The sequence below is a fragment of the Alosa alosa genome, chromosome 17, assembly GCF_017589495.1.
Source record: "Alosa alosa isolate M-15738 ecotype Scorff River chromosome 17, AALO_Geno_1.1, whole genome shotgun sequence".
In the NCBI taxonomy this organism is placed as follows: Eukaryota; Metazoa; Chordata; class Actinopteri; order Clupeiformes; family Clupeidae; genus Alosa; species Alosa alosa.
In genome coordinates, this window is record NC_063205.1 from 20,892,301 (window position 1) to 20,919,092 (window position 26,792).

The 26,792-nt window shown below is 40.8% G+C and overlaps 1 protein-coding gene and 1 long non-coding RNA gene across 3 annotated transcripts; one reads left to right on the top strand and one right to left on the bottom strand.

Annotated features, from left to right (window-relative positions):
* The first annotated feature begins 990 nt into the window (after positions 1 to 990).
* On the top strand, positions 991 to 26,673 carry LOC125310854 (solute carrier family 22 member 5-like). Of its 2 annotated transcripts, XM_048268604.1 has the most exons (11): positions 991 to 1,124; positions 4,405 to 4,714; positions 6,331 to 6,434; positions 6,665 to 6,819; positions 17,460 to 17,631; positions 18,687 to 18,813; positions 19,955 to 20,055; positions 22,008 to 22,222; positions 22,417 to 22,599; positions 23,703 to 23,838; positions 26,149 to 26,673. In XM_048268604.1, the coding sequence occupies exons 2-11, from the start codon at positions 4,514 to 4,516 to the stop codon at positions 26,219 to 26,221; spliced, it is 1,467 nt and encodes a 488-aa protein (XP_048124561.1). In that variant the 5' UTR covers positions 991 to 1,124; positions 4,405 to 4,513; the 3' UTR covers positions 26,222 to 26,673. The 2 variants fall into 2 exon arrangements, with proteins under 2 accessions (XP_048124561.1, XP_048124559.1); XM_048268602.1 differs by lacking the exon at positions 991 to 1,124 and having other exon boundaries at positions 4,141 to 4,714.
* Positions 8,808 to 10,016, bottom strand: LOC125310855. Its single transcript, XR_007196376.1, has 3 exons — positions 9,942 to 10,016; positions 9,768 to 9,800; positions 8,808 to 9,643 (listed from the first exon to the last, which is right to left on the bottom strand). It is a non-coding gene; the product is annotated as an uncharacterized LOC125310855 (long non-coding RNA).
* Positions 26,674 to 26,792: the final 119 nt, after the last annotated feature.

Below are 26,792 nucleotides of genomic sequence, written 5' to 3' on the forward strand. Positions count from 1 at the left end.
CCGTCTCAGGGCAGATGTTGATGCGAGGGAGTTTAACTAGCAGAGCTGATAAGAGACTCGTGCAATATCAACATCCACAAGGTAAAAACCTGCAAACTCTCCACTAACGTTAGCCTAAAATAAACGGCAAAACTCGTGTATCCTCCGTGTATCTGGGGTCAACTTGGGGTAACGAAGTTTTTAACAGTTTCAAGAGAGAGAGAGAGAGCCCGTGTGAGTTGCTGTTACGAGTGCCAGTAGTCCAGACTGCGTTAGCCTACATTGTCGTGACAATGGGTGTTATATAGCTTATTTGTATATGCACCATAGTCTTCGCATATGCCTAATGTAGTGGTGGTGAGTGAGTATGCAGTTGTGTGGAGGATGTACAGTAGGCAATGTGTGTGTGTGAGGGATGGAGGGAGACAGAGAGACAGCGTGCGTGTTGCTGTCTCAAGCGCCCCTCGTCCAGTTTTCTACATGACCTGTAGGCCCATTTTAACCCAAATGATCCTACTGAAGGTTGAGCTGGAGCCTGAAACGGATCGTCCCCCATCTAGTGGTAGTCAAGACACTACAGGGGCCTCATTTATAAAGCGTTCTTACGCACAGATTTGATCTTAGACCGTGCGTACGCTCAAATCCATGTCAACGCTAGAAAGTGAAAAAACGTATAGCTTTCATAATATCTAAAAAAAACACCAAGACCTACAATAGAATGATTGAAACATTCTTACAGGTGATCTAGTATATTAGTGTTCTCACCAATCTAATATTGACCACATAGGCGTGCATACATAAACACTAGGTGGTGCTAAAGCACTAGGAAGTTTGCCCTTTATCAACGAAAATGCCCTTTTGAAACTTGTTTTTTTATTATTAATATTATTAAGATTTTACTGAGGTCGGCTTTGAAATGATCTTTTGAAAACCTGAGCCATTAAAAACGACTGAAACAATGCCCCGAAATGAGCCACCTCCTTGCGCACACCCCCGACCAGCCTAGCTCTCTTCCTTTGTCACGTGAACTCGCGCGGTCGCGCGCAGGGCACGCCAGATGCGCAGCACCATAGCAGTTCAGTAAGCGTCTTCAGATAGCGGGCATGGTCGCTGACAGGCTGCTTCTCCCGTGCCCCATCAGCCAGGTAACATACAGATCAAGCAAAATCTTACAGTTTGCCCTCTAAGCCCACATGTAATAATTTTGTGGTGCAGTAAAATGTCTCATTCAGCACCAAACAAGCATTTTTGCCGACTGGTCACCTGATAAACTAGTTAGATGGAGCTAGATAAAGTTTTACGCTGTAGCCCAAATCAATGACAAATAACGTGAAGACCACATACAAATAATTTCGGTAGATTTTGCAAATTTATGTGTTAATAATAACGTTTTCTGTTGTATATGTTTTGTTAGGCAACATGTATTAACACATTAATTTGTGACAGAAGAAACGGGAAGTTCCCCATTACCTGTGAAAAATGCCCATCTGCATTCATGTAATGACAACAGTCAGTAGCCCACTATAACTCCTTCTCGTACTGTTTGGTCTCTTTATTGTCTTACAGATCAAGTAAAATCGTACAGTTTGCCCGCTAAGCCCAACGTGTAATCATTTTGTTGTGCAGTAAAATGTCTCATACAGCATCAAACAACTAAGCATTTTTAGCCGACTGGTCACCTGATAAAGTTTTACGCTGTAGCCCAAGTCAATGACAGATAACGTGAGGACGACCACATAGGCTACAAATAATTTCGGTAGAGTTTGCAATTGCAAATCTATGTGTTAAGACGAACGTTTTCTGTTGTATAGGTTTAGTTAGGCAACATAAATTAACACATTTTGGTCTCTTTATTGTCTTAATTGTATATTGATTTACTAATTGCAGCACAAGTCAAATTTCATTCAACATGTGCGTGTAATTTTTTTTTTTTATAATTAAGTGTTCCACGTGCGCTAAAAGTGCCGCCCCCTCCTGAGCACCTGCCCCCCAAAATGTCTGTGCACGCCACTGGTTGACCATAAAATGTCCAATTGCCCTCGTTTAGGAGAGGAAAAGTACATTTGTGCCAGGGATGTAGTGGTAAAATAAGAGGTGGGTGAACTATGAATTCTGCAATCTCGGTGAGGTGGACTGCGCCATGCGATATCGGATTTTTTAAAAAGGCATTCAGAACATGTTTAATAATGGTGGAGGTTATTGTACAGTATTGGGAATATAGGATAGTATTGGACAATACAGTTTTGAATGTTAAAAGTGAATAAACTATTTTGAGAGGTGGATACACTCTAATAAGAGGTGGGTAGGCCTAAACTCTATTTCTGAAATTTCAGAGGTGGATAAACTGCGTTTAGCCTCCACTACATCCTAATTTGCGCTCATAGGCCTATTCCCAGCTTCGTAACAGAAAGGTAATATTTAAATGTGAGCTATACAATGTAGGCTATAGATATTCTATATCATATATAGCCTACACAACCAAGGGACGGAAGTTATCTTCTGAAAGCAAGGCATCTTCATATTTAGTGTTGCGTCAGAGTTGCGTAAAGAGGTGCAGAGCGCGCACCTGTTTGCTTTTTTTGACTGGCAGTGCCCAAGATCAGATGACAGTACGTGAGTTGAATAATGTAGGCTAAAATATAAAGGTAGGCCTAAAGCAAACAATAAAGGACAATGTTTAAGCCATTGGACATTATTGAAAGAAAACGATAGCAAAGATACGAAAGCAGAATGGATGAATAATGACCGGCGAACTAGGCTACTTTTTCAGCAAAAATATAGCTTATCCTAAAAGAAACGTTAAGCCTACATGACATATCACGCTTAATTTAGTCCTCTGTTTTGTAGACTAAATCAGCATATTACCCTGTGTCATATTGGAAACGTACAGTAGCCTACTGTACCATAACGTACAGGATTATGCTGTAGGCCTAGGTCTTTCCTTCATAAGGTAGGCCTACCCATTATTTTCTTCTACAAAGTAGGTCTAAACAGGCTACTAAATGTTGATTATTCACATTACTGCAAGCAAAAGGAATGAAAGCGAGCAGACGACAATGGACATGGATGCATACCATCTCTTTCCAGAAAGCTTTGCTGGAAAAAACATAATTAGTTAAGCTATTCGAACTGACGCATATAGGCTAGTTAACATCAGATGGCATAGGCTAGGCCTATACAATGTTTTCAATATATAATTTTACATAGGCTACAGCTTTTAGGCCATTGATTTCATTAAAACATATGCTAATGATATTGATGAGGGGGTGTTTACAAGGCGGAGACCTAAAACCATCCGGCTGCGCACAAGTTGACGTTCATTTGTGATTTATAATGGGCACATCTGGAAGGGTGGCGTACGCACGTCACACGTACGTTCGTCACACGTACGATCATTTCAGAAATGATCTAAGATCAATTGAAGGATGGTTTCTTCGCAACACTTTTATAAATGAGGCCCTTGAGCCTGTCCCTCACAGGCTCAAATGTGTAACCCATGCCATTAAAATTACTAATTTTCGTGTATACATAATATGCTGCAGCAGGTCTTACCATGCCAGTGACGTCATTGAAACTGGCAGCATTCTAATAGTAACAAACACAATTTTGGTGTTGCTTAAAAAAGGCTACGTATTGATTTTTTTAATTACATTTTTAGTGTCATTTATTTTTAATTGTCATAATCAACACATTATCAATGTTGATTCTTTCAGTTCAGTTCATCTTTAAAGATTACCTGCACTTCTCTCTACACACCTGTTGTTATTGCACATTCAATTCTGCTTTTCTGAGTTAAAAATTAACACGTTACAAAAACATGACACTAGTCTTTGGCTGCTTGGCTTACATCGCTTTCTGACCTTCGCCCTCCAAAGGTTTTGTCAAGACAGATTCATTTACTTCACCTTACTGTACCTCACCTCAACCTTTTTTCCCTCTTCTTGTGTCCTTCTCATCAATACAACAACAATATAACATTTTCTAAATTATTTAAATCTCTGTGTGCGACAGAGGAAAAGTTCTTTGGTGTGGCTTTAACAATTAAAAATTTAAAAATTATGTCTGCTGATTATTCACTCACACGCAGGCACATGCATGCACACACACACACACACACTTATGGGTAACTTATCTGTGGCCCTGGACACTCCCCATGCACTCATGACTTCCAAATGAAGGGATCTGCTTATCTTACATAGCATAGTGCATATAGGTCTTTGGGATGTATCGAGAGAGAAAGTGTTTGTGTGAATGAGAGAGTGTGTGTGTGTGAAAGAGACAGAGAGAGAGAGATAAAGGCAGCCCCTCCTAGTGAAAGGGCAGTTTGGATAAAGGAGAGAGTATGAGAGAGTACGATGAGATCACCTCCTTCCTGGGGACTTGGGGACCGTTCCAGAAGCTGATCTTCTTCTCCCTGGCCTTCAGCATCTTGCCCAACGGATTTACGGGCATTTACATCGTGTTTGTGGCTGACACACCGCCCCACGAGTGTTTGGTCCCGGAGGAGAGCAACATCAGCGAGAGCTGGAGGAACATGAGCATTCCCCTGGTGGTGCAGGACGGGCTGGTGAAACGCAGCTCCTGCAGCAGATACAGCCTGGACCAGCTGAGGAACTTCTCCCTGCTCAACTACGTCCCCAACGTGGACGTCAACGTCAGTCAGATTCAGCAGGAGAGCTGTCTGGATGGCTGGAAGTACAGTAAAGACATCTACCAGTCCACCATCGTTACTGAGGTGAGCACTAACATAAGAGAAACTGACATCAGTGGCTGTTCTATGTCCTGATATAATTGTTAATGAATGCCTATCAAGTATCATTGCCGATGAAATACTGTATTTAACATGTTCTAATATCTTTAGGCTACGGGCTGACCTATATCTAGTATCTCTTGTGTACTCGTTTAAAAACAACAACTACGCCATAGCTGTGCACATATACTTTAAGATAAACTAAAGAACAATATAAGAATATAAGTTCAGTATTAGAAATATTTTTTTACTGATTGCTGATTGATTGATTGACCACTATATAAACCAAATTGAACCAACCATTGCCAATTTCTTGTGAAAGTCCACAATTCAGGTAAAACTTTTCAAACTATTTTTAAAATGGCGTTTTATTTCAATGTGGAACACACTAGCCAAAACAAATGTTTGTGTTTCAAAAAAAAAAACTGTAACATCTGGTGCTTATAATATGAAAAGCTGGTTTGGTCTGTTAAAAACCCACCTCTATCAGATGTGGAAATGACTGCTATTATTCTCTTAAAGATAACTAATTTTCCTGAACTGCATCCCTGTGGTTAATCATTACCAATTGTCATCATGGGCTTCCTGTTATATCTACTCTCTCTCTCAAGGAATTTGACTCCGGTTAATCTTTGCTCTCAAAGTACACTCACTTAACATATACGAATAAAAAAAAACATAAAAGAATAGAAACTGAACAGTAAGAGTAGAATGAAGAGCAGTCGAATATGGCTATAATTATAAATATAGTAAGTACATTTGCAATAAATAGAACATTATGGGTGGGATAGTGTAGTGCAATTGTCCAGCTGGGATGTCTGTTTCCTTGTGGTCCCTGTCAAGGTTGCCATGGTCGTGGACACCTCAACAGGCACAGGCAAGATGCAATATACAATTGAAGAGAGTGTAGGAATAATAAAATATCAGTATAGACTGAGATTTAAGATTTAAATATAAATATAAACAGTGCAATGCAGTTCAGTGCATTGATAATGTATTAATAGCAATATTGTAATTGTAAGATTGAAGTACACATGAGGTAGATGAGCAGAACAGTGTTGATCGACTTTGTTCAGTGTAAGGGTCGGGGCTATTTCTGAGCGTTCAACAGAGTGACTGCTTGGGGAAGAAGCTGTCTTTGTGTCGGCTGGTTTTGTATTGTCTACCAGAGGGAAGAAGGTTGAACAGTTTGTGACCAGGATGTGAGGGGTCTGCAGAGATTTTTGCTGCCCTTTTCCTGACCCTGGACCAGTACAGGTGGCTGACCCAAACCAGACAGTGATGGAGGTGCAGATGACAGACTGAATGATGGCTGAGTAGAAAGTGGTCAGCAGCTCCTTAGGCAGATTAAACTTCCGTAGCTGTGTCAGGAAGTACAACCTCTGCTGGGCCTTTTTCTGGATAGAGTCAATGTGGGGAGACCATTTTAGGTCCTGTGAAATGGTTGATCCCTAAAGGAATCCACACTCTCTAATTCCTACTCTAGTTATATAATGTGTAAAGGCATGGTTGTAGATGTGATGTATAACAGCAATTGAACATATAACACAACATAAAACTGTGTGTGTGTGTGTGTGTGTGTGAACCTGATGACATTGCAGTGGGATTTAGTGTGTGAAAATGAGTTCAAAGTACCGCTGACCAGTTCGCTCTTCTATGGAGGGTCACTGGTGGGCACGTTCCTGTCAGGTCAGATGTCAGACCGGTAAGAAGCCTATGCAGTTACGTGTATTTTATTATTTGATTTGATTTATTAATTCATTTGTTTATGATGAACTCATAGTGCTCCGTCATTGTGATGTCTTGTAATATCTGTCTGATGCAACAGTTTCCCTCTATCCAACACAATTTTCTCCCATGGGGGACAAATAAAATAACCTTGACAATGACCTTGACCTCCCTGACACTGAAGAGCCATCTCTTGCCCTCCACCAGAGTTGGCAGGCGACCCATGCTCTTTGTGATGATGGTCGTCCAGACGGTGACCACGTTTGCTCAGATCTTCTCGTGGAACTGGGAGATCTTCGCTGTCTTCTACTTCTGCTCTGGGATGGGCTCCATCTCCAACTATCTGATCGCTTACGTTCTGGGTAAGAGTTGTGCGCCTCGGCCACTCCGACCACCAGGCACGTGCAGAGAAGGGGGGCTACAGGGGCTCTAGCACCTGCCCTTTTGCCCCTTTGATGTACAAGTGCCCTTTTGACAAGACCCGTTTTTTACTTTTTAAAATGTGTAGTACTTCCGCTAGTTCCAACGTGAATATTCGCTAAAATGTCACATTAATAGTTTGTGAAATTAGAAATTTACAAAAATAAAAATGTTCTGTGTTAACTGAAATGCCTTGCGGCCACCAATCCGTGACGTCATTCAGTGAACTCTCAGAAGGTGCACGCAGGCACAGTGCTGCAGGAGACGTTTGGGAGCACGGTAAGGTCACTTGGCAGTTAGTCTATCTGAACATGCAATAGTATTCAGCTAAGAGATAGAGAATAAAATGTTTAAAGTTGTTTCATGTTTAATGAAGTAGGCTATCAAACCCGTTTTAACCATGTCATGGTCCATCCATTTCAATAACCTGGCAGCTTCGAAAATCTAAGGCTGAACGTTCATAACATATTCTGTTTAGGTTACTATGTTATAGTAGCTTAGGTTAGTAGACCTAGTTCATAAAACAGAGTAGGCAAACCTTTTCTAAATCGTCATAAGCCGACGACATAGGCTACTGTAGTTGTTTAACTAACCCAACTCCACACGTCCTTCCAGTAGCGTGCGGTGACCATACATTTCGGTAGGGCAGAAAGTCTGACTTTTTTTAATAGCCTATCATTTTGGGCTACATTAAAATTACATATTTTACAGGACTTTGCGGTATGCTTAAATCATGTCACAGTCAGAATTGTAGATCAGTAACCAGTTAAGTTTGCACCCTTCTCATCACGTTAAACCAGCGAAGCATGGGTAAACAAAACTATTTTTTTGTGTGTTCTGTCTGGCCTGCTAACTATCTAATATTTTTAAGACAGTTGGGTGTTATGGATAATTGTCTGACCACTTGTCCTTCTCTGTTTACAGTAGGCTACATTACGCGTCATTTCACTCAGTGGCCACACGCACAGCACGTGAATCTGCAAGACACCAGCTTGCTAATGGTGGTAGTTCACTGTGATAAACATTAAAATTATAGCCTGACAAGCCAGACTAGGCAGTAACATATTTGCTGCCAGGGTGCGTCTAGATTTCTAGGCTATTAAAATTAGCTTTGAATTTAATCAATACGATGTAGCCTTATAGCCTATGATCTCTGTGTAGATAATAGCCTAATGAAAACTGAAAAGACCTATCTGTCTGTGCCCTGGCTACAGTAGGCCTACAGTACATGCACTCCTACTGAATTTTCAGAACCAAGGAGAGAAATGAGAAAAATGTGTTACAGCTCTCCCAGCTAACAATTTATGGTTCCCCGAAGGTTATTTTTTGAGTAAGTTTTGGTTCTCATGGAAAGTTTGCTGAATGTTCCGGGAACGTTAGTTCTTGGTTATATAAAACGTTCGCTGAACGTTCCCCTAACGTTATCTAAAGGTTGCAACCTTTAGAGAACCTTCCCCTAACGTTGCCTAACCGTTGCAACCTTCATAGACCTTCCCCTAACGTTCCCTAAACGTTGCAACCTTTAGGGACCATTCCCATAACGTTCCCTAAACGTTGCAACATTTAGGAAACGTTCCCTTCCCTAAACGTTGCAACCTTTAGGGAACCTTCCCCTAACATTGCAATTTGCATACCAATTTTATTATTACTTTAAACTGCATGAGCAGGAATGCATTATTATATATTTGCAGGATTTAATGAACAGACAAAATTGATGGGATTTATAACTTTAATATAAAATAATCAAAATACAAAAGGTCTAAAAATATATAACATCAGACTCCATGTTGCCCAAGTATACTAACACAAGGAATTTGACTTTGGTAGGTGCTCTATACATTCATTAAATAGACAGACAATACAATAGAGAGTACAATAGAGACAACAATATACATTGTGACAGATACCAACACAATATACAAAACAACTATAGAAATAAGACATAATACCAATATAAGTACACATGGAGTGTGATGTAGAGTGCAAAGTAATAGTGCAAATGTAGTGTGCAAGACACATATTGGAATGATAAAGTATGTAATGTGCAGGTGAATGGTCAAAGTGGGGATGACCCCACTTATCTGCAGTTTAGGAGAGTGACGGCAGTGGGAAGAGAGTTGTTCTTGTGTCTGGTTGTTTTTGTGTGCAGGGATCTGTAGCGCCTGCCAGAGGGGAGGAAGTTAAAGAGTGTGTGTGCAGGATATGTGGAGTCTTTGGTGATGTACTCTGGGACCTAAGCGGGCAGAGACCAAGTCCTGGAGGGAGGGCATTTTGTTCCTCCTCTCCTGCAGCTCAGTGACTGTCGAGCAGGACGACAGCAATAGGTCATCGACTGGGCAGAGGGAGGTGACTGGGAGCTCCTTAAGAGCATGAGCAGCTCATCCATCTTCTCCTCAAATGCGTCCATTCGCTGTGCCATGCGGTAATGGTTGTCCTTATTGCTATGGAAAAATGGATGGTGTTAGTTTTAGTTGTTAAATGCATTATATACTTGCATATGTGAACAAATTAAGTGAGTCTTCTTTTTCCTCTTATTTTCGTCTCCATGGCCAAGCCACCTCCCTCTGTGTGATAAGTCATGTGCTGTTTACAACAAAAAAAAGTTAGTTACTCTCAAGTTCCTTGTCATGAAATTGTATTTACTTGGAAATGGAAAATTCAAAGACACTGTACCTTCAACTGGGTCCCAAGATGAAGTGGCAGGCGTTATAATAGACCCATCCAGCTCTGGGCAATGAGCTGGTTGCCTGTATGGTGTTGACTCATCTAAAAAGAAAAAGTAAATATGAATATTGGTCAGTTCATTTATGGTAGGTTTCTTGCACATGACATTTGCAAAAGATAAACCTATGCTGTTACATTAAACAATCGCTTAAAAAGAAAAACTCACATGCAGATGGTGGAGGCAGTGACATCTGCTGACCTAAAAAAAGGCAGGAAGAGACAAATACATCAGAACAGCCACATGATATGCACCAGGTCAATAAACATGAATGTCAGTAGTTCCATGGTAGGAAATATGACTCAACTGGTTTCTTAAATACATGTATAAATGTTAACTTACAGACAGGGCTTCCAGGCACACACACCATCCTGGAATGCTTTCTTGCTTGCGGAACGGATTCCTCTGAAATAAAAGACCATACAATCTGCACTGATTGCAAAAAGAATATTTGAATTGTGTAAATAATGTAGTCTGTATTTAAGAGGTCTTACCATCCGTGACCCTGCACTGCCTTTTGTGGACGTTCGCATCTTCTTCCGCCTCAATGCAAGAAGTGTCCATCAGCCGCTGACACTTTTCCATAGCTTTGGTGTATGAATCTACGTTAAGAGAACAAAGTTTTTGTGAGCCAGTAGTAGAACAAAGCAGTACTTCCATACAGAGAAAACTATTATTGATAGTATTGCAGCAATCAGTCACCTGTACACAACCAGATTTTCTTGACTGAATATTTGGCCCAGCTTTTGACTTGGTTTTTGTATTGTAGCCCATAGAATTTCTAATGGGGAGAATGGGCTTAGTTTGTAAAGCCAGTATGGCAGCTGTGTATAGCCTACTACACACATTCCGCCCGTTCTTGTATGCTTCCCAACAGACCTCTGAAGTTCGCCTACAAAAAGGAACCAAAACTGCCATATTTGCCTATAAGGAGATCAGGGTGTTAATTTAACCTAACTACCTATGACAAGTTACATTGCAAGTTAGGTCTGGGGTAGCAAAAATCTAAGTTGCTGTCTTAACATAGGCCTACCGAAGATAACAGTTAGCCTACCACTCGAAGGCAGAGGACAAAAGTGTATTGAGCAAAATGTCTGCATTTCAGACTTCTTCGTCCCCAGGAGAGTGCAATAATTCTCTCCCCATGTTATTTTCCCATTGCAAAAATTGCAAGATAGGCTACCGGATCTCAGCTTTTTGAAGGCAAAATTCAGAGGTTTATTCACTTGAATCGTCTATCCGATAAACTGTGTTACAAGATGGCCGCCGACAGTGTACACATTATCTATGGCCATCTCTATGGCTCTAGTGTAGCCTACATATGCAGGACTGTTCAGTAGGTTATACCCACTTAAAAAGCATCACCATCTCAGTATACCGACTTAAAATAGACTAGGATACATTTGGGGTTGATCACAGTATAGCCTACCCACTACAGCTAACTACTAGCCTACATCACAGTAGCCTAGATCCAGCTACATACAATATATCCACTAGCCTACTAGACTACACCACTGCTGCCGAGTGACTTGCCTAAAAGGACTGACTGTACACTAAAACTAATTAAAAGAAACGGTAGCATAGTGCTATTATTTGTAACATCAACGCGAGCAGGTTAACATGATTACACAAAACATACAATGCTGCAAAACATAACACGTTGAGAACAGCAGCAAACAAAGACGAACGAGCAATGTGCTCTGGTAAATGACAAACTTGGCAGAATCGGAATATAACAAAGCCCTACAAGTGAAAGGACTTAAGGTTAAACCTCAAACCCTTGCATTACAACCACTAGGCCTACATCATGAAACTGTAACATATTTCACTTACTTTCGCGAGATCGAATTCAAGACGAGTGTAATCCATTCCAAGACTTCTTCCAACGGTGTTCACGGAATCACGGAATTCAAACAGAGCCCGTTTACGGAAGTCAGGACAAGACTTCAATCGATCAATCTGAAAGCAGAGGCGCTGTCTTCCCCCTACTGGCGTGGGGGTAGCCCTACGTGTAAGGGAGAGCCTGTCTAATTGAACTGAAGTGAAATGTGAAATGAAAGAAGTGAATTTTCTTAGTTGTGAAAAGTGTTCTATTGATAGATTCTTGTTTAAAGTTCATTCACCTAATACGGTAAAAAAAAGCACAAAAGTATATATTTTTTATTTAGTAAAATTGATATTAGCCTAAAATAAATATTATCTTGATATGATGTTTACCTTACTTAGATTTCATAAGACCAATCATTTGAGTGGATCTAAATCAAGTGACTGCAAACATTTTGTATGTTAGGCTACTTCAAAAACTGAAATGGAGCTTGTTTAAATAAACATTTCAAAACCGCACTCAGAACAACCAAAAAACAACCAAAGACAACCAAACGGGAACGTTGTGTGAAGGTACTGTGCAACCACAGGAGAACGTTTTAGTTGGTTGGTTCCCTTAACGTTTAGGGAACGTTAGAACCCTTAGGGAACGTTCCCTAACCGTTAGTTTTTGGTTTGGTTCGAACTAACCTTTAGGGAACCATACACTAACGTTCCCGAACGTTCCCTTAACGTTTTGTGTTAGTGGGGCTGTCTGCTATTTACACCCATTCTTCTTGATACATAATGAATAAATATGAAAATGTATAAAATTTTTATTAGTGCATTAGACTACTTTGCAAATTGCTAAACCATATAAAAGCCTGTCCCACCATCATCATTGAAATAGCATAATGCTAGAATTTAAATGATGGAAGATGTTTTATTTTGATATAATTTGCATGTAGCCTATGTATTCTCTATTGGATTGTAATCAAAATTAAGTTTTAAATAAAGTTAACACGTTTTCTGAAAATTTTGATCCATGTGCCCTTTTTTTACATTTGAGCCCCTGCCCCTTCAAAGGTCTCAGCACGCCCCTGCTGACCACTTCACTTCCTGCACTTCCCATGTGGTTGAGCAGCAATGATGTCACCGACTGACCATTGGTCGACACGGGTGCGAGTAGGGGCAGCTGTGGCATACTGGTTAGCGCTTCGAACTTGTAACTGGAGGGTTGCCGGGTCGAACCCCGACCAGTAGGAACGGCTGAAGTGCCCTTGAGCAAGGCACCTAACCCTTCACTGCTCCCCAAGCGCCGCTGTAGCAGGCAGCTCACAGCGCCGGGATTAGTGTGTGCTTCACTTCACTGTGTGTTCACTGTGTGCTGAGTGTGTTTCACTAACAGTTACAGGTTCGTTTGAAGAACAAGCTCATCCACCTTTGTTCTGATTCTGAACACCTCTAACATGTGTAATCCTTTGCCCATACTGTGCATCTCTCCTATGTCCTATACACTTCGACTCTGACTGACATTAGTACATTAGCGTACTTCAGTGGCTCATCTTACCGCAGTTGGATTGTTGCTCTTCAAAGTCACTTGCATGTTTATCATCTGCCTTTCTATTTTGAAATCCAGGACAGCACTCGACAATTAACTACCAAATCATTAGCCAAATGAGTGATTCTAAAGGGAAATGCAATCTACAACCCTAATTCCAAAAAAGTTGGGACACTTTATAAAATATGAATAAAAAAAAGAATGCTATGATTTACGAATCATTCCAACCCTTTATTTATGTGGGAATAGTTCCCAGACAACATATGCACTGTTGAAGGAGAGAAATCTAACTATTTCATGGAAAATATGAGCAAATTTTGAATTTGATGCCAGCAACACGTTTCAAAAAAGATGGGACGGGGCCAACAAAAGGCTGGAAAAGTTGTGAAATGATAAAGACAACAAAAGGAGGAACTTTTCACAACTAATTAGGTAAACTGGAACCATGGGGATAAAAAGAGCATCCAAGGAAGACTGAGGGGTAGATGTACTACCACTTTTACGCACACTTGAGGTGTACAGTATTTTCTTCACAACATGCGCGTAAAACCATGGTGTGGTATGTATTAACAGGCCACAATTTGCGCTTTTCCGTGTCATGCATATACATTCCTAGGAGGGTTAGGGGAAAGTGAGAGTTTCGCGTAAAAAGATAGGAGGAGAAGCCCTCCCTGACGAAACTGCCCATGAAAGCGCATGTCTGTTTTGCAGTGAAATATTTCCGCCTCATAAAAGGAGATGTTAATCCAAATGCGTCAGTAAGAGAAGCGTTCAAAGACAACAGAACCGGTATTCAAAGCACCAGTGTTGCTTCTTTGTACTATGTCAGAAGCAATCTTAACTTTCGCCTGCCTTTCTTACCATAGGCCTGGTAGTCGCTCAGACAAGGAGTTATAAGATAAAGGCAATACCATTTGTGTCACCTAATGCAGTTCAGTGAATTAGCAAGATACCATCAGAAGGCAACAATCATAAAGCACAGTGCGCGCGCGCTCTCCCCTGCGCATAAAGCTGTCTGCGTGTTGTAGGCTAGATTTGCGTGAGTTCTTTCTATCTGCTTACTTTTGTGAGTTGCGACCACCTAGGCTATGTTATAGACGTTCTATGAGGTACCAGTGTTTAGCTGTGTCACAAAACAATAAGCTTTGTCAGACTACTTTTAAAATGATATTCAGGGCTATATACATTTTAAACATTCGGGGCTGAAGACCCGACAAAGCCTTGCGTTAATTCTTCAGGTGGGAAGTGTCAGGAATTTTCATACGAGAGACGCTCTCATTGGTGGTTAGTATATGAAGTAGGGAATTGACAGCAACATATCCAATCACATTATGAGAGATGCTGAATTTAACATAAACTGCGATGTTTGATTTTAAATGAATGTAAATTTAGCCGGGACTGTAAGCTGTCACACGTGGGTGCTCGATGTTTTCAGTGGGTGCCCGAGAGACGGAGCATCCACGGTATCGGCGCCTATGACAAGCGTATCTCGCGGTTGCATCCATTACAAACAAACATGCAATGTGAACGTCTGGGATTGGGAAGAGCACTAAATGCTCTACTGAATAAGCACGAAGTCAAACCTTTAAATGAAAAACACTCTTTAATAAAAAAATAAACCGCTAAACCGCAAGTAAACTTGTGACCATCAAAAATCGTTTATCGCCTGTAACTCCGTGATAACAGGACGTAACAGGAAGGCATTTGACTGAGCAACGGAGGTTAATATGCTCTATATTTTGTCCAAATGATGTCTGTCTATCTTTCTACTCGGAGAAAACCAGAATGTTTAATTTGTCCTGCGTTTCTTCTACGGCTGCAAACGGGATTCACTCGCAGTTAACCAAATATTTCTTTATTAGGGCAGGGCAGGCATATTTCTGGCTATTAAATTATTTCTAAACCAGTCTGCTAAAGTTTGTAGTGAAGTCTGTGTAGGGTTTTCCAGGCTCCATTTCTTTTTACGAGACACACTGCTCACTTGAGCCATCTACCGGTTGTTTGGGTTGTTGCAGCGTCACACTGGGAAAATACAAATTAAAGTCGCGTGATAAAAGGACCGCGAGTGAAGCTGGCCAAGTCGAAGCACTGCCCACTGTATGTCTAACTTTCACGTCATGAACTTAAACTTTCCTACCTGCTAGATTTGACTATTAAATTGGGTTATGCTTTACTTGACAGTATCAACATAAGAGTGACATGACACTGTCATGAATATGTTATAAACAAGTCATAAACGTTTATGACATAACCCTCCTGTTATTAAGTGACATTCAGTTTTTGTCATAACAAGTTAGGGTTAGGATTAGGGTTAGGTTTAGGGTTAAGTTTAGAGTTATGGTTAGGATTAGGGTTGGGGTTAGGATTGGGGTTAGAGGTTAGGGTTAGGTTTTATGTGTCATGACAGTGTCATGTGTTCATGATAGTGTCATGTCACTCTTATGTCGATACTGTCAAGTAAAGTGTTACCAAGTTGTGAGTAGTGCAAATTGTGGGCGGAGAATGTCGCTGATTACCTGATGAGCTGACAGTGTGCGCTTTCTGGGGATTGGCCATGGTGCTTATCACACTTTGTTCACAAATGTACATAAATCTGCCCTTGAGTCTCTCAGAAGTAAAGATGTGGAGGTATTCATCATTCAGTGCAAACCTGTGTGGGCAAATGACGAAACTATATAAGAATAATGTCTTAACATGACATTGTGAAGGATTTGAGGATTTCATCATCTACAGTACATAATGTCATTAAAATATTCAGAGAATACAGAGAAATCTTGGAAAACTAGGGACAGGGCTGAAAAAAATATTGGATGTCCATGGTCTTTTGGACCTCAGATGGCACTGCGTTAAAACCAGACCTTTTTCTGTAAAGAAAAGCATAGTAATGGCTCAGGAAAACATTTGTCGCTTTACAGAGTGTTTAACATTCAGAGAGGGCCCATGAGTAACAGGGGCAAGGAAAAACTCCCTAGAATTGGAGATACTTATAGGAAGAAACCTCGAGCAGATCCACGACTCAAGGGCCTAACCCATCTGCCTAGGGTCAATTACAGAGCAGTAAGGTCTGTATGATAAATGAATAGGTTAGTTAGGTGTAGAGAATAGAATATGGTGTTTAAAGCCACCTGAGGTATATGTTACAAAGAGGTAGGATGGTTACATTCAGTATGCATGAATTCTATTTAGTGTCAGAAAGTTCAAATAGTCCACTGTAGGGAATGCACTGTCCATGGGGATTAGGAGTTGTCATAGGGCAAGTAGTGGGTTGCTAGGCTGATAACCCTTGTCTATGAGCACAGTGTAATGTTCCATTCACAAATACTAGTGTAAACTCTACCATTTTATTTAGACATGACTATCCAACAACAACTTGCTCATAGTGCTCAGTTCAAAACCCAGCATCCATGACTGTGGAGATGCATCAGTGCCTATGGCATGGGCATTTTGCACATCTGGCAAGGCACAATTCAGGGAAAATCTTGAATGCTTCAGGAAAACAATGCCAAAATTAGTTCTGCCCATATGTAAACAGTATTTCTCCTTAGAGGGTGAGTCCAGGTTCTAAAATGGCCTATCTGCAGTCCATTCCTGTCAAACTGGGTGCATCATGGAATGAAAACCATGATTAAGAAGACCCTAGACTGTTAAACAGCTGAAATCCTATATAATGCAGGAATAGGACTACATTTCATTCTTAAAACTCTTCCTGAATGTTTAATCCCTAAATGTTTGTTCCTAAACATTAACAGAATGTTGTTAAATGAAGAGGTGAAGGAACACAGTGGTAAAAATGCCGTCTCAACTTTTTTGAGACGTGTTGCTAGCATTAAATTCTAAATGAACATATATTTTCCAAAAAAACATTTATCTCCTTCAACAGTTGATATGTTGTCTGTGAACTATTCTCAATTAAATATAGGGTTGACATGATTTGTGTTTTTATCCACATTTTACAAAGCGTCCCAATTTTTTCGGAATTCGGGTTGTATAACTATAGATTACATTGGCAAGCTATCAGTGTGTCTTTCCCAGAGGCACATAGGGGTGCCTCCTCTCCCTTCTCTGTGGCCCAGAGTTGTGACCTCACTCCTGTCAGTCTCTTCACTGCCCTATCAAATGAAAAGCCCAAAAAATACACTTATAAAAAAGTGAAAAGTCATAAGGCTAACTAAAGCTGATTTAATCATGTGCAAAATCTGAGCAAAAAATATGTATCTTAGTTTGTTTCTCTCTCTCCCTCTCTCTATTTCTCTCTATCACTATCTCTCCCTATTTCTCTCTCTCTCCCTCTGTGTCTCTCTCTTATATCTCTCTCCTTACCCCCATGTCTCTCTCCCCATTTCCCTATTTCCTTCTTTCTCTCAGCTCTTTCTCTCTCTCCATATTTCTCCCCCTGTGTCTCTCTTCTCTCCTCTCCCTATTTCCCTCGTTCTCTCCTCTCTCTTCTCTCCTCTCTCTCCCTCTCTCTGTCCCTCTGTCCCCTCTGTGTGGTCCAGGCTGCGAGACCTTGGGTCCAGCGGAGCGCGTGGTCTTCAGCTCCCTGGGCGTGTTCATGAGCTCGGGGCTGGGCTACATGGCCATGCCGCCCGTGGCCTACTTCCTGCGCCAGTGGCGGTGGCTGGTGGCTGCCATGGCGGCATCTGGAGTGCTCTACGTTCCTCTGTGGTGGTGAGAGCCTTCTACTACTCTATCCAGATCAATTAGACTGCTCTACGTTCCTCTGTGGTGGTGAGCAACAGCACTGTACTACTCTATCCAGATCAACTGTGTTTAATGTAATATATAAAAAGTGTTTTGGGTGGTGGAGGAGCTTTGGCGCAAGCAGTTGCAACGAGCATCCGTACCACATTTGGGTCCAAGAGCTCACTGGAGACGAACGCGCCCCACGTATCATGTCCTAATCCCATCTCATGACTCTCTCCCACTCGCTTACTGTCAGTCTTCACTGTCCCATCTGTATAAAGCAAAAACGATAAATATACAAAAAAAGTATAGAAAAAAATGAATAGAATTAATTTATAGTCCAGGCGACAAGTGTTGCTTGACAAAAACAAATTGCTGCTGACAGATGTCGTGGAGCTGTAGGCTTTCATAGTCCATTGCCAAAGACAAATTGTTGAATAGAACATCAAGTTTGACATTAATGTTACATGGGACCACGAAACGAACCAGGCACACACCGTTACCATGGCAGCAACACACAACAGAACTCTAACTCCAGTAGAACTTTTGATATCCAGTTGATATCAAAAGTGACAACCCAGCAGACAAAAACCTTTTTAATTTGTTGGATCTGTCTTCTGGGCTGTTGTAACAAGTAAAATCCCCAGTGCGGGATTAAATAAAGTCTTGTCTTATCTTATCTTATCTTATCTTAAAACATTCTCAAACGAACTGAGGACAGCTTGACCCTGCACCATAAGTGTGCCATTTTTTATTCATAATGAGGAATTTGCTCTCTTGCTGTTTGTTTTCATTATCAAAGACCGATCTGTCATCTGTTGCAGATTCCCTTTTTGGTGGTATATCCAAAGTGTTTACAAAAAGCTGCATGCCATGCCTTTGTGTTGTCTGTGTGAAAGGGCATACTGTTGAGGGTTGTGTGAAGGCATGTTGTTAGGCTCTCCTGTCCTCTGTTTCTCTCTCCTCAATAAGGATGAAAACCTAACCTGTAACATAACAGGAATAACCACCCCTCTCCTCTCCTCTCCCGCCTCTACCAGGCTGATTCCCGAGTCGCCCCGCTGGCTTCTGTCCCGGGGGAGAGTGGAGGAGGCTGAGGCCATACTGAGAGATGCAGCCAGGATGAACAAGGTCACCGTGCCCCAGGTCATTTTCACACCTGATGAGGTAAGCCACTGCTGTATAACCGTCTGCTTTCCAGGGCCATTCTGGCGGTGGCCTTTCTAGTCTGGGTTAATCATTTAGGGGAGATTACTTCTAGTTTGGAAGTATAGGACGGAGTTCAAGTATATTTGGCACACATAGAGCTATGTATAACTTTAGGACTAGCAGCGAAATGTGAACATGCTGGCCATGATGACAAAATCAGAGATGCTAACTACAATAGTAAAAAAGAGTTAAAATGGATAATAATACTCACAATAAGTTCGGAAATCCAAAGATGGGTATAAATAATAATAATAATAATAAGCACAATAATAATAAAAAATACTTCTAAACTAATACTGCTTGATTTCAGTAAACTGAACAGGCAGTTACTGCAATGCAAACTGCAATACGGTTTATGCCGAACGTCAGAAGGCTACAGTATACAGGAAAACAGGTCTAATCACATCCGATTGTTGAGAGGTAGCATTTATTCTGACAGCGATCAGCAAATTGGTAATAGTTTAAATCCAGTTAACCTGCTTTGTTAATTCAGTTTTATATCATATGTTTTTGTTTTGTACAAAAGCATATGAAGACATTTTTTACAACCATCAAAACTGCATTGAGTATCAAACTTAATCAGTGGTCCAAACAGATACCACTGTTTTAAATATTGCCTAAAGGCCTACGCCTGTAAATTATAAAACGGCCAATTTCTGACAGCATTCTGCTATTGCCCAAAAAATACTCAAAAAACTATGTTTTCTTTAAGCCAGTGATGACACTGAACATTTATGGTAGTCGCTGATCAATTATGGGTGAACGCTTATTTATCATTTTTACCGTCTATGTGTCAGAATCAATGTTACCGCTTGACAAGTGGATGTGATTAGACCTGTTTTCCGGTGTAGGCTTTTTACATTCGACATAAACCGCATTCCCGGGTGCCACCATTGAGCCCTTGAGCAAGCCGAGTTGCTCTGGGGAAACTGGCCCTTGTAAGAAATGACGTAGCCTATGTAAGTTACTTTAGATAACAGTGACAGACAAATGAATAAGTATAATAAGCTTCTGCCAGAGCTTACTTTCTTCAACTAAAACAATGCTGTCCTTCTTTCCCTCTTTTAAGTGTCAGATGTGATTATATCTACCCCAACAGATTGAAAACTTCCTCGGAAATAAAGAGAAAAAATACTCAATTCTTGATGTGCTGAGAAGCGTCAATGTCTGTTCAATAGTAGGAATCTGTGCCGTGTTATGGTGAGTTTCAGCAACTACATACTGGACAATTGTTAAAACTAAAGCAGGTTTCCATTAAACTTGTTAATGAACATTTTAACTATTTCAATAACAAATCCTGACTGGAAACACTTGAAATATGCATTCACTCTTCTAACGTGCATATATATCACTAGAGGGTGGTGAATTAACTCGATTTGCTTAAGATACAATGTGATTAGAGCCCAACCGATAAATGTGTGTGTCGATATTATCAGCTGATATTAGCTATTTGCTGACCTATCGGTATTGGCGTTTATAACAACCAATAATTATTTTAAAATAAAGTAAAGGACAGCCAAATAGTGATCCTTCATCTAAATGTCCAGTATTGTCTTTCCAGCTTAACGTTACGTCCAACAGTAAAATAATGTTAGCATTGGTTGAGTGGGGGAGGCTAACTTGATTGTTGGTGTATTTGTGAAACATAAACGCGGTTATACCGAGTAACTTAACAACAGCACTATAATTTTCTCTTTCGACTGTCATTCCATACATTTTCTGACCATGTAGCTAAGGTAGTTAGCCACAACAATAGCGTTAGCTAATAGCCATTGTTTGTCTAGGGTGACCATTCGTCAGGATTTCTAGCCCACTGTCCGGACCTACAGTAGATAGAGTGTCTGCCTTTTTGTGCTCCATGGGTCCGGTGCGCGGGTCCAGTCACAACCCAGATAGTAAAATCAGATTTGCAGATAGCGGACCACCGGTGGCATGCCACTTCTGGTCCGCTATTGGACCACCATCACTTTTAATTTATTAATTTACTTGTTGTGAATATTAAGAAAATACATGAAATGTTATTAAAATGATGGATGAAGTTTAACTGACTTTCCTTTCCTTGCCTTTGGTACCAGATAGTTAGGCCTATTTAAACACAATATCCCACCTTGATCAGAACTTTTCAATATGGTAAATATTAGAACACATTTTTACATTGTGTTTGTTGAAAATTAATATCGTTTATCGGTCTTTAAAATCCCATATTGGTCGGGCTCTAAACATGATTAAAATTGATGGGAACTCTTACCTATATTAGGATAATATCCTTTACCACAACGCAGGAAACACACACAGATGTGCATATTCTTCAGCCAAATTTGTATTAATGTGCATATTATGCAAACGAGCTGAATGGAGACCTGCCTACTCATTGATTCATAAAAAAAATCTTAGTTTTTTTGTTTTGTTTTGACTTCTGTAAATCGACCTTGAGTGTTAAGAAAGTCGCTATATAAATGTAACTTATTATTACTATTATTATTATTAATGAACAATGATTGAATGATTGAAACCACCTGATGTACCTTATTAAAGGTATCAAATATCAAATGCAGTTAGTTTGGATGATGGCTGACCTGCTCTCTCACAGATATAGTGCATCAAATAGTGCGGACATCTCGTCCAATAGTGCGGACATCTCATCCAATAGTGCGGACATCCCATCCAATAGTGCGGACATCTCGTCCAATAGTGCGAACATCTCATCGGACATCTCATCCAATAGTGCGGACATCTCATCGGACATCTCATCCAATAGTGCGGACATCTCGTCCAATAGTGTGAACATCTCATCCAATAGTGTGGACATCTCATCTCATCCAATAGTGTGGACATCTCATCCAACATCTCATCCAAAAGTGCGGACATCTCATTCAACATCTCATCCAATAGTGCGGACATCTCATCCAACATCTCATCCAAAAGTGCGGACATTTCATCCAATAGTGCAGACATTTCATCCAACATCTCATCCAAAAGTGCGGACATCTCATCCAACATCTCATCCAATAGTACGGACATCTCATCCAACATCTCATCCAATAGTGCGGACATCTCATCCAATAGTGTGGACATCTCATCCAATAGTTCGGACATCTCATCCAAAGTCATAGTGAATGTGTATGAACTGTGTGTTGTGCTGTTGGTTGTAGGATGGTCATCACTCTTGCCTACTTCAGCCTGATCCTGAACACCTCAAACCTGGCCGGAAGCCCCTACCTCAACGCCTTCCTGTCGGCCGTGGTGGAGGTGCCCGCCTACATCATTGCCATGCTCCTGCTAAAGTTCTGCTCCCGCCATGTGTGCCAGTCCTCCACCCTGCTGCTAGGGGGCGCCATTGTCCTCTTCATATGCTTCATCCCCACAGGCAAGAGACAAAGAGTGGACAGATGAATAGGCAGACGGACAGACAAACACATGGACAGATGGACAAACATAAACATCTAACTATCAGTTTGTCTGTCTGTCTATCTGTCTAGATACAATGTCTGATTGATACAATATCAGTCAGTCAGCGCTGTGAATCTCCCTATAGTTCCCATCTGTGTTTGTGTTTTCCAGACTTACCTGACTTGGCCATATTCTTTGAGATGGTGGGTAAGTTTGGCATCACGGCAGCGTTCTGCGTGGTCTACTCTGTGACCTCAGAGCTCTTCCCCACCGTGCTGAGAAACACTGGCATGGGCATCTGCTCAACAGCCGCCCGCATTGCCTCCATCCTCTCCTCCTTCATCATTTACTTGGGTGAGTAAACATCCTCTGGTTATCTGGTTGAGATACAGGGCGATAGATAGATAGACAGTAGTTACAGCTGCTACACTGGATGTGTAATTGAAGCGCATTTGCAGAGCATATAAATAGTCATAGAATAGTCATAGAAATAGTCGTAGAAATAGTCATAGAATAGTCGGTAACACTTTACTTGAAAGTATCGACATAAGAGTGACATGACACTGCCATGAACACAAACCTAACCATACCCGAAGCGTTATGTCATAAACGTTTATGCCTTGTTTATGACACGTTCATGACAGTGTCATGTCACTCTTATGTCGACACTGTCAAGTAAAGTGTAACCAGGATCTAGCTGTGGCGCAACTGGCTGGGGCATGCACCGTACGCCGGCGACCCGGGTTCGATTCCTGCCCCGTGGTCCTTTCCGGATCCCACCCCAACTCTCTCTCCCACTCACTTCCTGTCATTCTCCACTGTCCTGTCATTAAAAGGCATAAATAGCCCAAAAAAATATACTTAAAAAAAAAGTAAAGTGTAACCAAATAGTCATAGAATAGTCATAAACACTTCACTTCAGCAAGGATGTGGCTGAAATTGTAATAATCATGTCTAAAGTAATTTTGCACAGTAACAGTAATTGCGGAACTGTAATTGAAGTCATATTTTGTTAAATGTTTTAGCATGAAGACGAATCAGGTCTGTGGTGAAAGTGGGTCGATCTACAACTGCTATCAATCAACTATAACCTTAAGTTATCTTGAGAAAATAATTTTTTTGTATATCATGAGAAAGTGCTCTCATTTTACTAGATTGCATGCACAATTTAGTAAATAGTTTGTTCATTTCAGAGAAATGAGAGCAATATATTAAAATGAGTACACTAGTAAAACGAGCACACAATTTACTAAATTGAGTGCACAATCTAGTAAAAATGCCTTGCAATGACACTTCCAGGGTTCGTAGTCCAAGGCCTACAAGAAACTAGTCAGTATTTCTTGGGTAACTTCACACTGCTTGGGTAACATCACACTGTCTGATATTAGGTAACCTTCATAGTTTTTAAAACAAAACAGACCTACACGACCTTATGCATGACCTCATTGTCCTTTCAGGGAAAATTTACAAGTTCCTGCCTTATATTATAATGGGGAGCCTGGCCATCTTTGGAGGCCTTCTCTGTCTACTGTTACCGGAGACATATGGAAAAGCCCTACCAGAGACCATCACAGAAATGCAGACCATGAAAGGGTAAGAACACTTACATGCAAACTTATATCTGCTAAAACGCAATGAGGAGGACTCCTCCTCCTGTGTGTGCGTGTGAGTGTTTGCGTGTCTGTGTGTGTGCCTGCGTGTGTGTGCATGTGTGTGTGCATGGCCATGCGTGCCTGTATGTGTGTGTGCGTGTATCTTTATTTGTGTGTGCGAAACTGCACACAATTGGAGGATTATTATGACACCCTCTGAATGCATGCCAAGTTTCGTGGAATTCTGTTTACAGGGGGCCATACAATAAATTAATTTATGTGTACATTTAGTGACTGTACTGTACCAACTGGCCTGTAGATGGCCGGGCACAGTTTTCTGTGAATATCTCGAGAACTGTAGAGCCTAGGATGACCATTTTTTTTGTATGTTGGCCTCCAGGGGCCATGACAACCCATCCCATAGCCACTCATTTGATGTATAGCGCCACCTAGTTAAAAATGAAAAAGCAAAAATTAAACATTGTAATCGCAGGTATATTTGGCTGACAGGTTCAAAACTGCACGGAATTTAAAGTGTAGGATCATTATGATACCCTCTGGATGTATGCCAAGTTTTGTGGGATTCTGTTCATGGGGGACCATACAATAAATGAATATATGTGTACATTTAGTGACTGTACTCTATGCATGCACACACATACGCACTCATGAATACACGCAAACACACACAGAAAGATACGTACACGCATGCATGCACAAACAAACCCACACACGCATGCACACACACACACACATAAACACACCCACACACACACCCCATTACCCCCAGACAGACCCACTCACAAGCGAAAACACACATATACACAAAAGCAAATGCACACATGCATACACTAATTTACATACACAAAAGTGACAAGAGTAGGAGATGGAGACAAGACAAGAGACAAGAGACATTATTTTTGCGGAGAGAATGTGCAGGACTGGACGGTGGTCATATTTTGTGCCGCTCTGCGGTACATCTAGTTTTCTTACATTGTTCTACTGCTTGATTCAGTTTCCCATTGTGAAGGTTCTTTAGAACGTGCAATTAAAAATCGGGTTTTTGCACGGCTATGAAGTAGTTCCATTTGTTTGACCTTCCTACATATTTTGTATCAATTCGCCCGAGTTCTTTAGAACGTTCATTGAAAATTACCGATTTGAAACATTGTATCAAAGATCCTTGATTACTAGCTCCGCTTGCACCCTCTCTGATTATATCAAGGAAAAACATCAAAGAAACACTGCAGCGCTTCACCAACCACTCTTTGCGCGTAACCGTCGGTCAGCTGCTGTCCGAGAGTCGGCAGATCATGGCAGTGACTGGACACAGATGCGAGACTAGTCTCAACAGCTACTGGGCACCCACGGCAGTCGACAGAAAGCAGTGGAGTGGGGTACTGTCCGGGAAAAAAGTTGCAACACCCGCGGCAACTCCAAATGAGCCTTCTCCATGTCAAACTTCACCATTAATGGGAACGTGCAGTTCATTACAAAAAATTAAAAATGCCTTATTTCATCGACGTTTTGACTGTTTTATATGTAGCCTAGCTGGTAGGTAGGTAGTGTTCCAGCGTAGCAACCATTTATGTGGTACTATTAGTTTGAAATAAATACTTATTCAACAGCTTCAACTATCCAAATGAGATAACAAAAAAAATGTAAAATGAATATTTAACATGTTGTTAACAGTAGAATAAGTGGGATAATGGACTTTCATCCAAAAATAAATGCACTACAAGGTGCAAGGTCCGCTGCGCGTCGTGGCCGCATTACAACCTCGAACGTGCGTTTATTTTCGGATAATCTAATGGAGTGTCGTCCATTATCCCTTACGTAATCAACATCCTGAATAGGGGTGTAGTGCTTTGCATTGACCAATAGAGGGTGGTATTGTCATGCAGGCAAGCAGGCACACGCACACTTAAACACACACACACACACACACACATACCATCACCCCCCCACACACACACACACACACACACACACTCACACACACACTCACAAGCGAACATACACAGACACATAAAACACAGAATATGCAGAACTGGACAGCGGTCATATTTTGTACCTCTTTGCGGTACATCTAGTTTTTTCAGCTCTAACTCATTTTTGACATTGAAAAATAAACCACACCATGAAGAGAAAAAAAACATAAGCTGTTGTCAGGGTTCTAAAATTATTGGATCTTACTGAATGTGAAGATTTCAAGGTTATTGCACAAGGGAGACAGAAAATATTTAGTTGGTACAGTAAATCAACCTCTTGTATTGTATATGATTGCAATCAAGTTTTCTTTCTTCTGCAGACTGAAGAAAAACAAGGCCCCTGATCTGGACATTGGACACCGCCAGTATGTACAAAAAGAAGAAAAGTTCTAGTCAGAAATGCACTCAAATGGACTCCTTTACTTAAAAGTTTTATTTAAGAGGATTTTTTGCATTTACAATTTGATGTGTCTTTGTGTCTTTGAATATATTTCCTTTCTTGTCCATAAGAGAAAACAATGTCTAAAGAAGCTATCTAGGTCTTTGCATTTGTGCAAAATATATTGGATAAAATAATGTTTAGTAGTGAATTAGTAAAAAATTAGAGTTTGCAATGTTGTGACTTTCAGAGTCTTAAACCTCCGTGTTTGCTTTTGTATGGTGGAAAGTGGATAGAAGGCTGTAGGCAGATTTGTTTTGCACAAAGATGTATTTTTAATGTGTATATAACATTGCATAATAATTTGCAAAGCATTTAACTTAAAGGAACACGCCATCTGACCCCCGGTCTGACAACCTGGTATTGCCAATAGAAACAAATACAATAAAAGTTAAATAGATCTGTATCTGTGAGTCCTTTTTGTAAAGCTACACTAAAAGATAAAATAAACAGGCTTTCATCCTCTTTCTTTGAGGGACAGTATGCGTGGGGCCTCACAAATTAATTCCCTCTGACTTGCTTCAA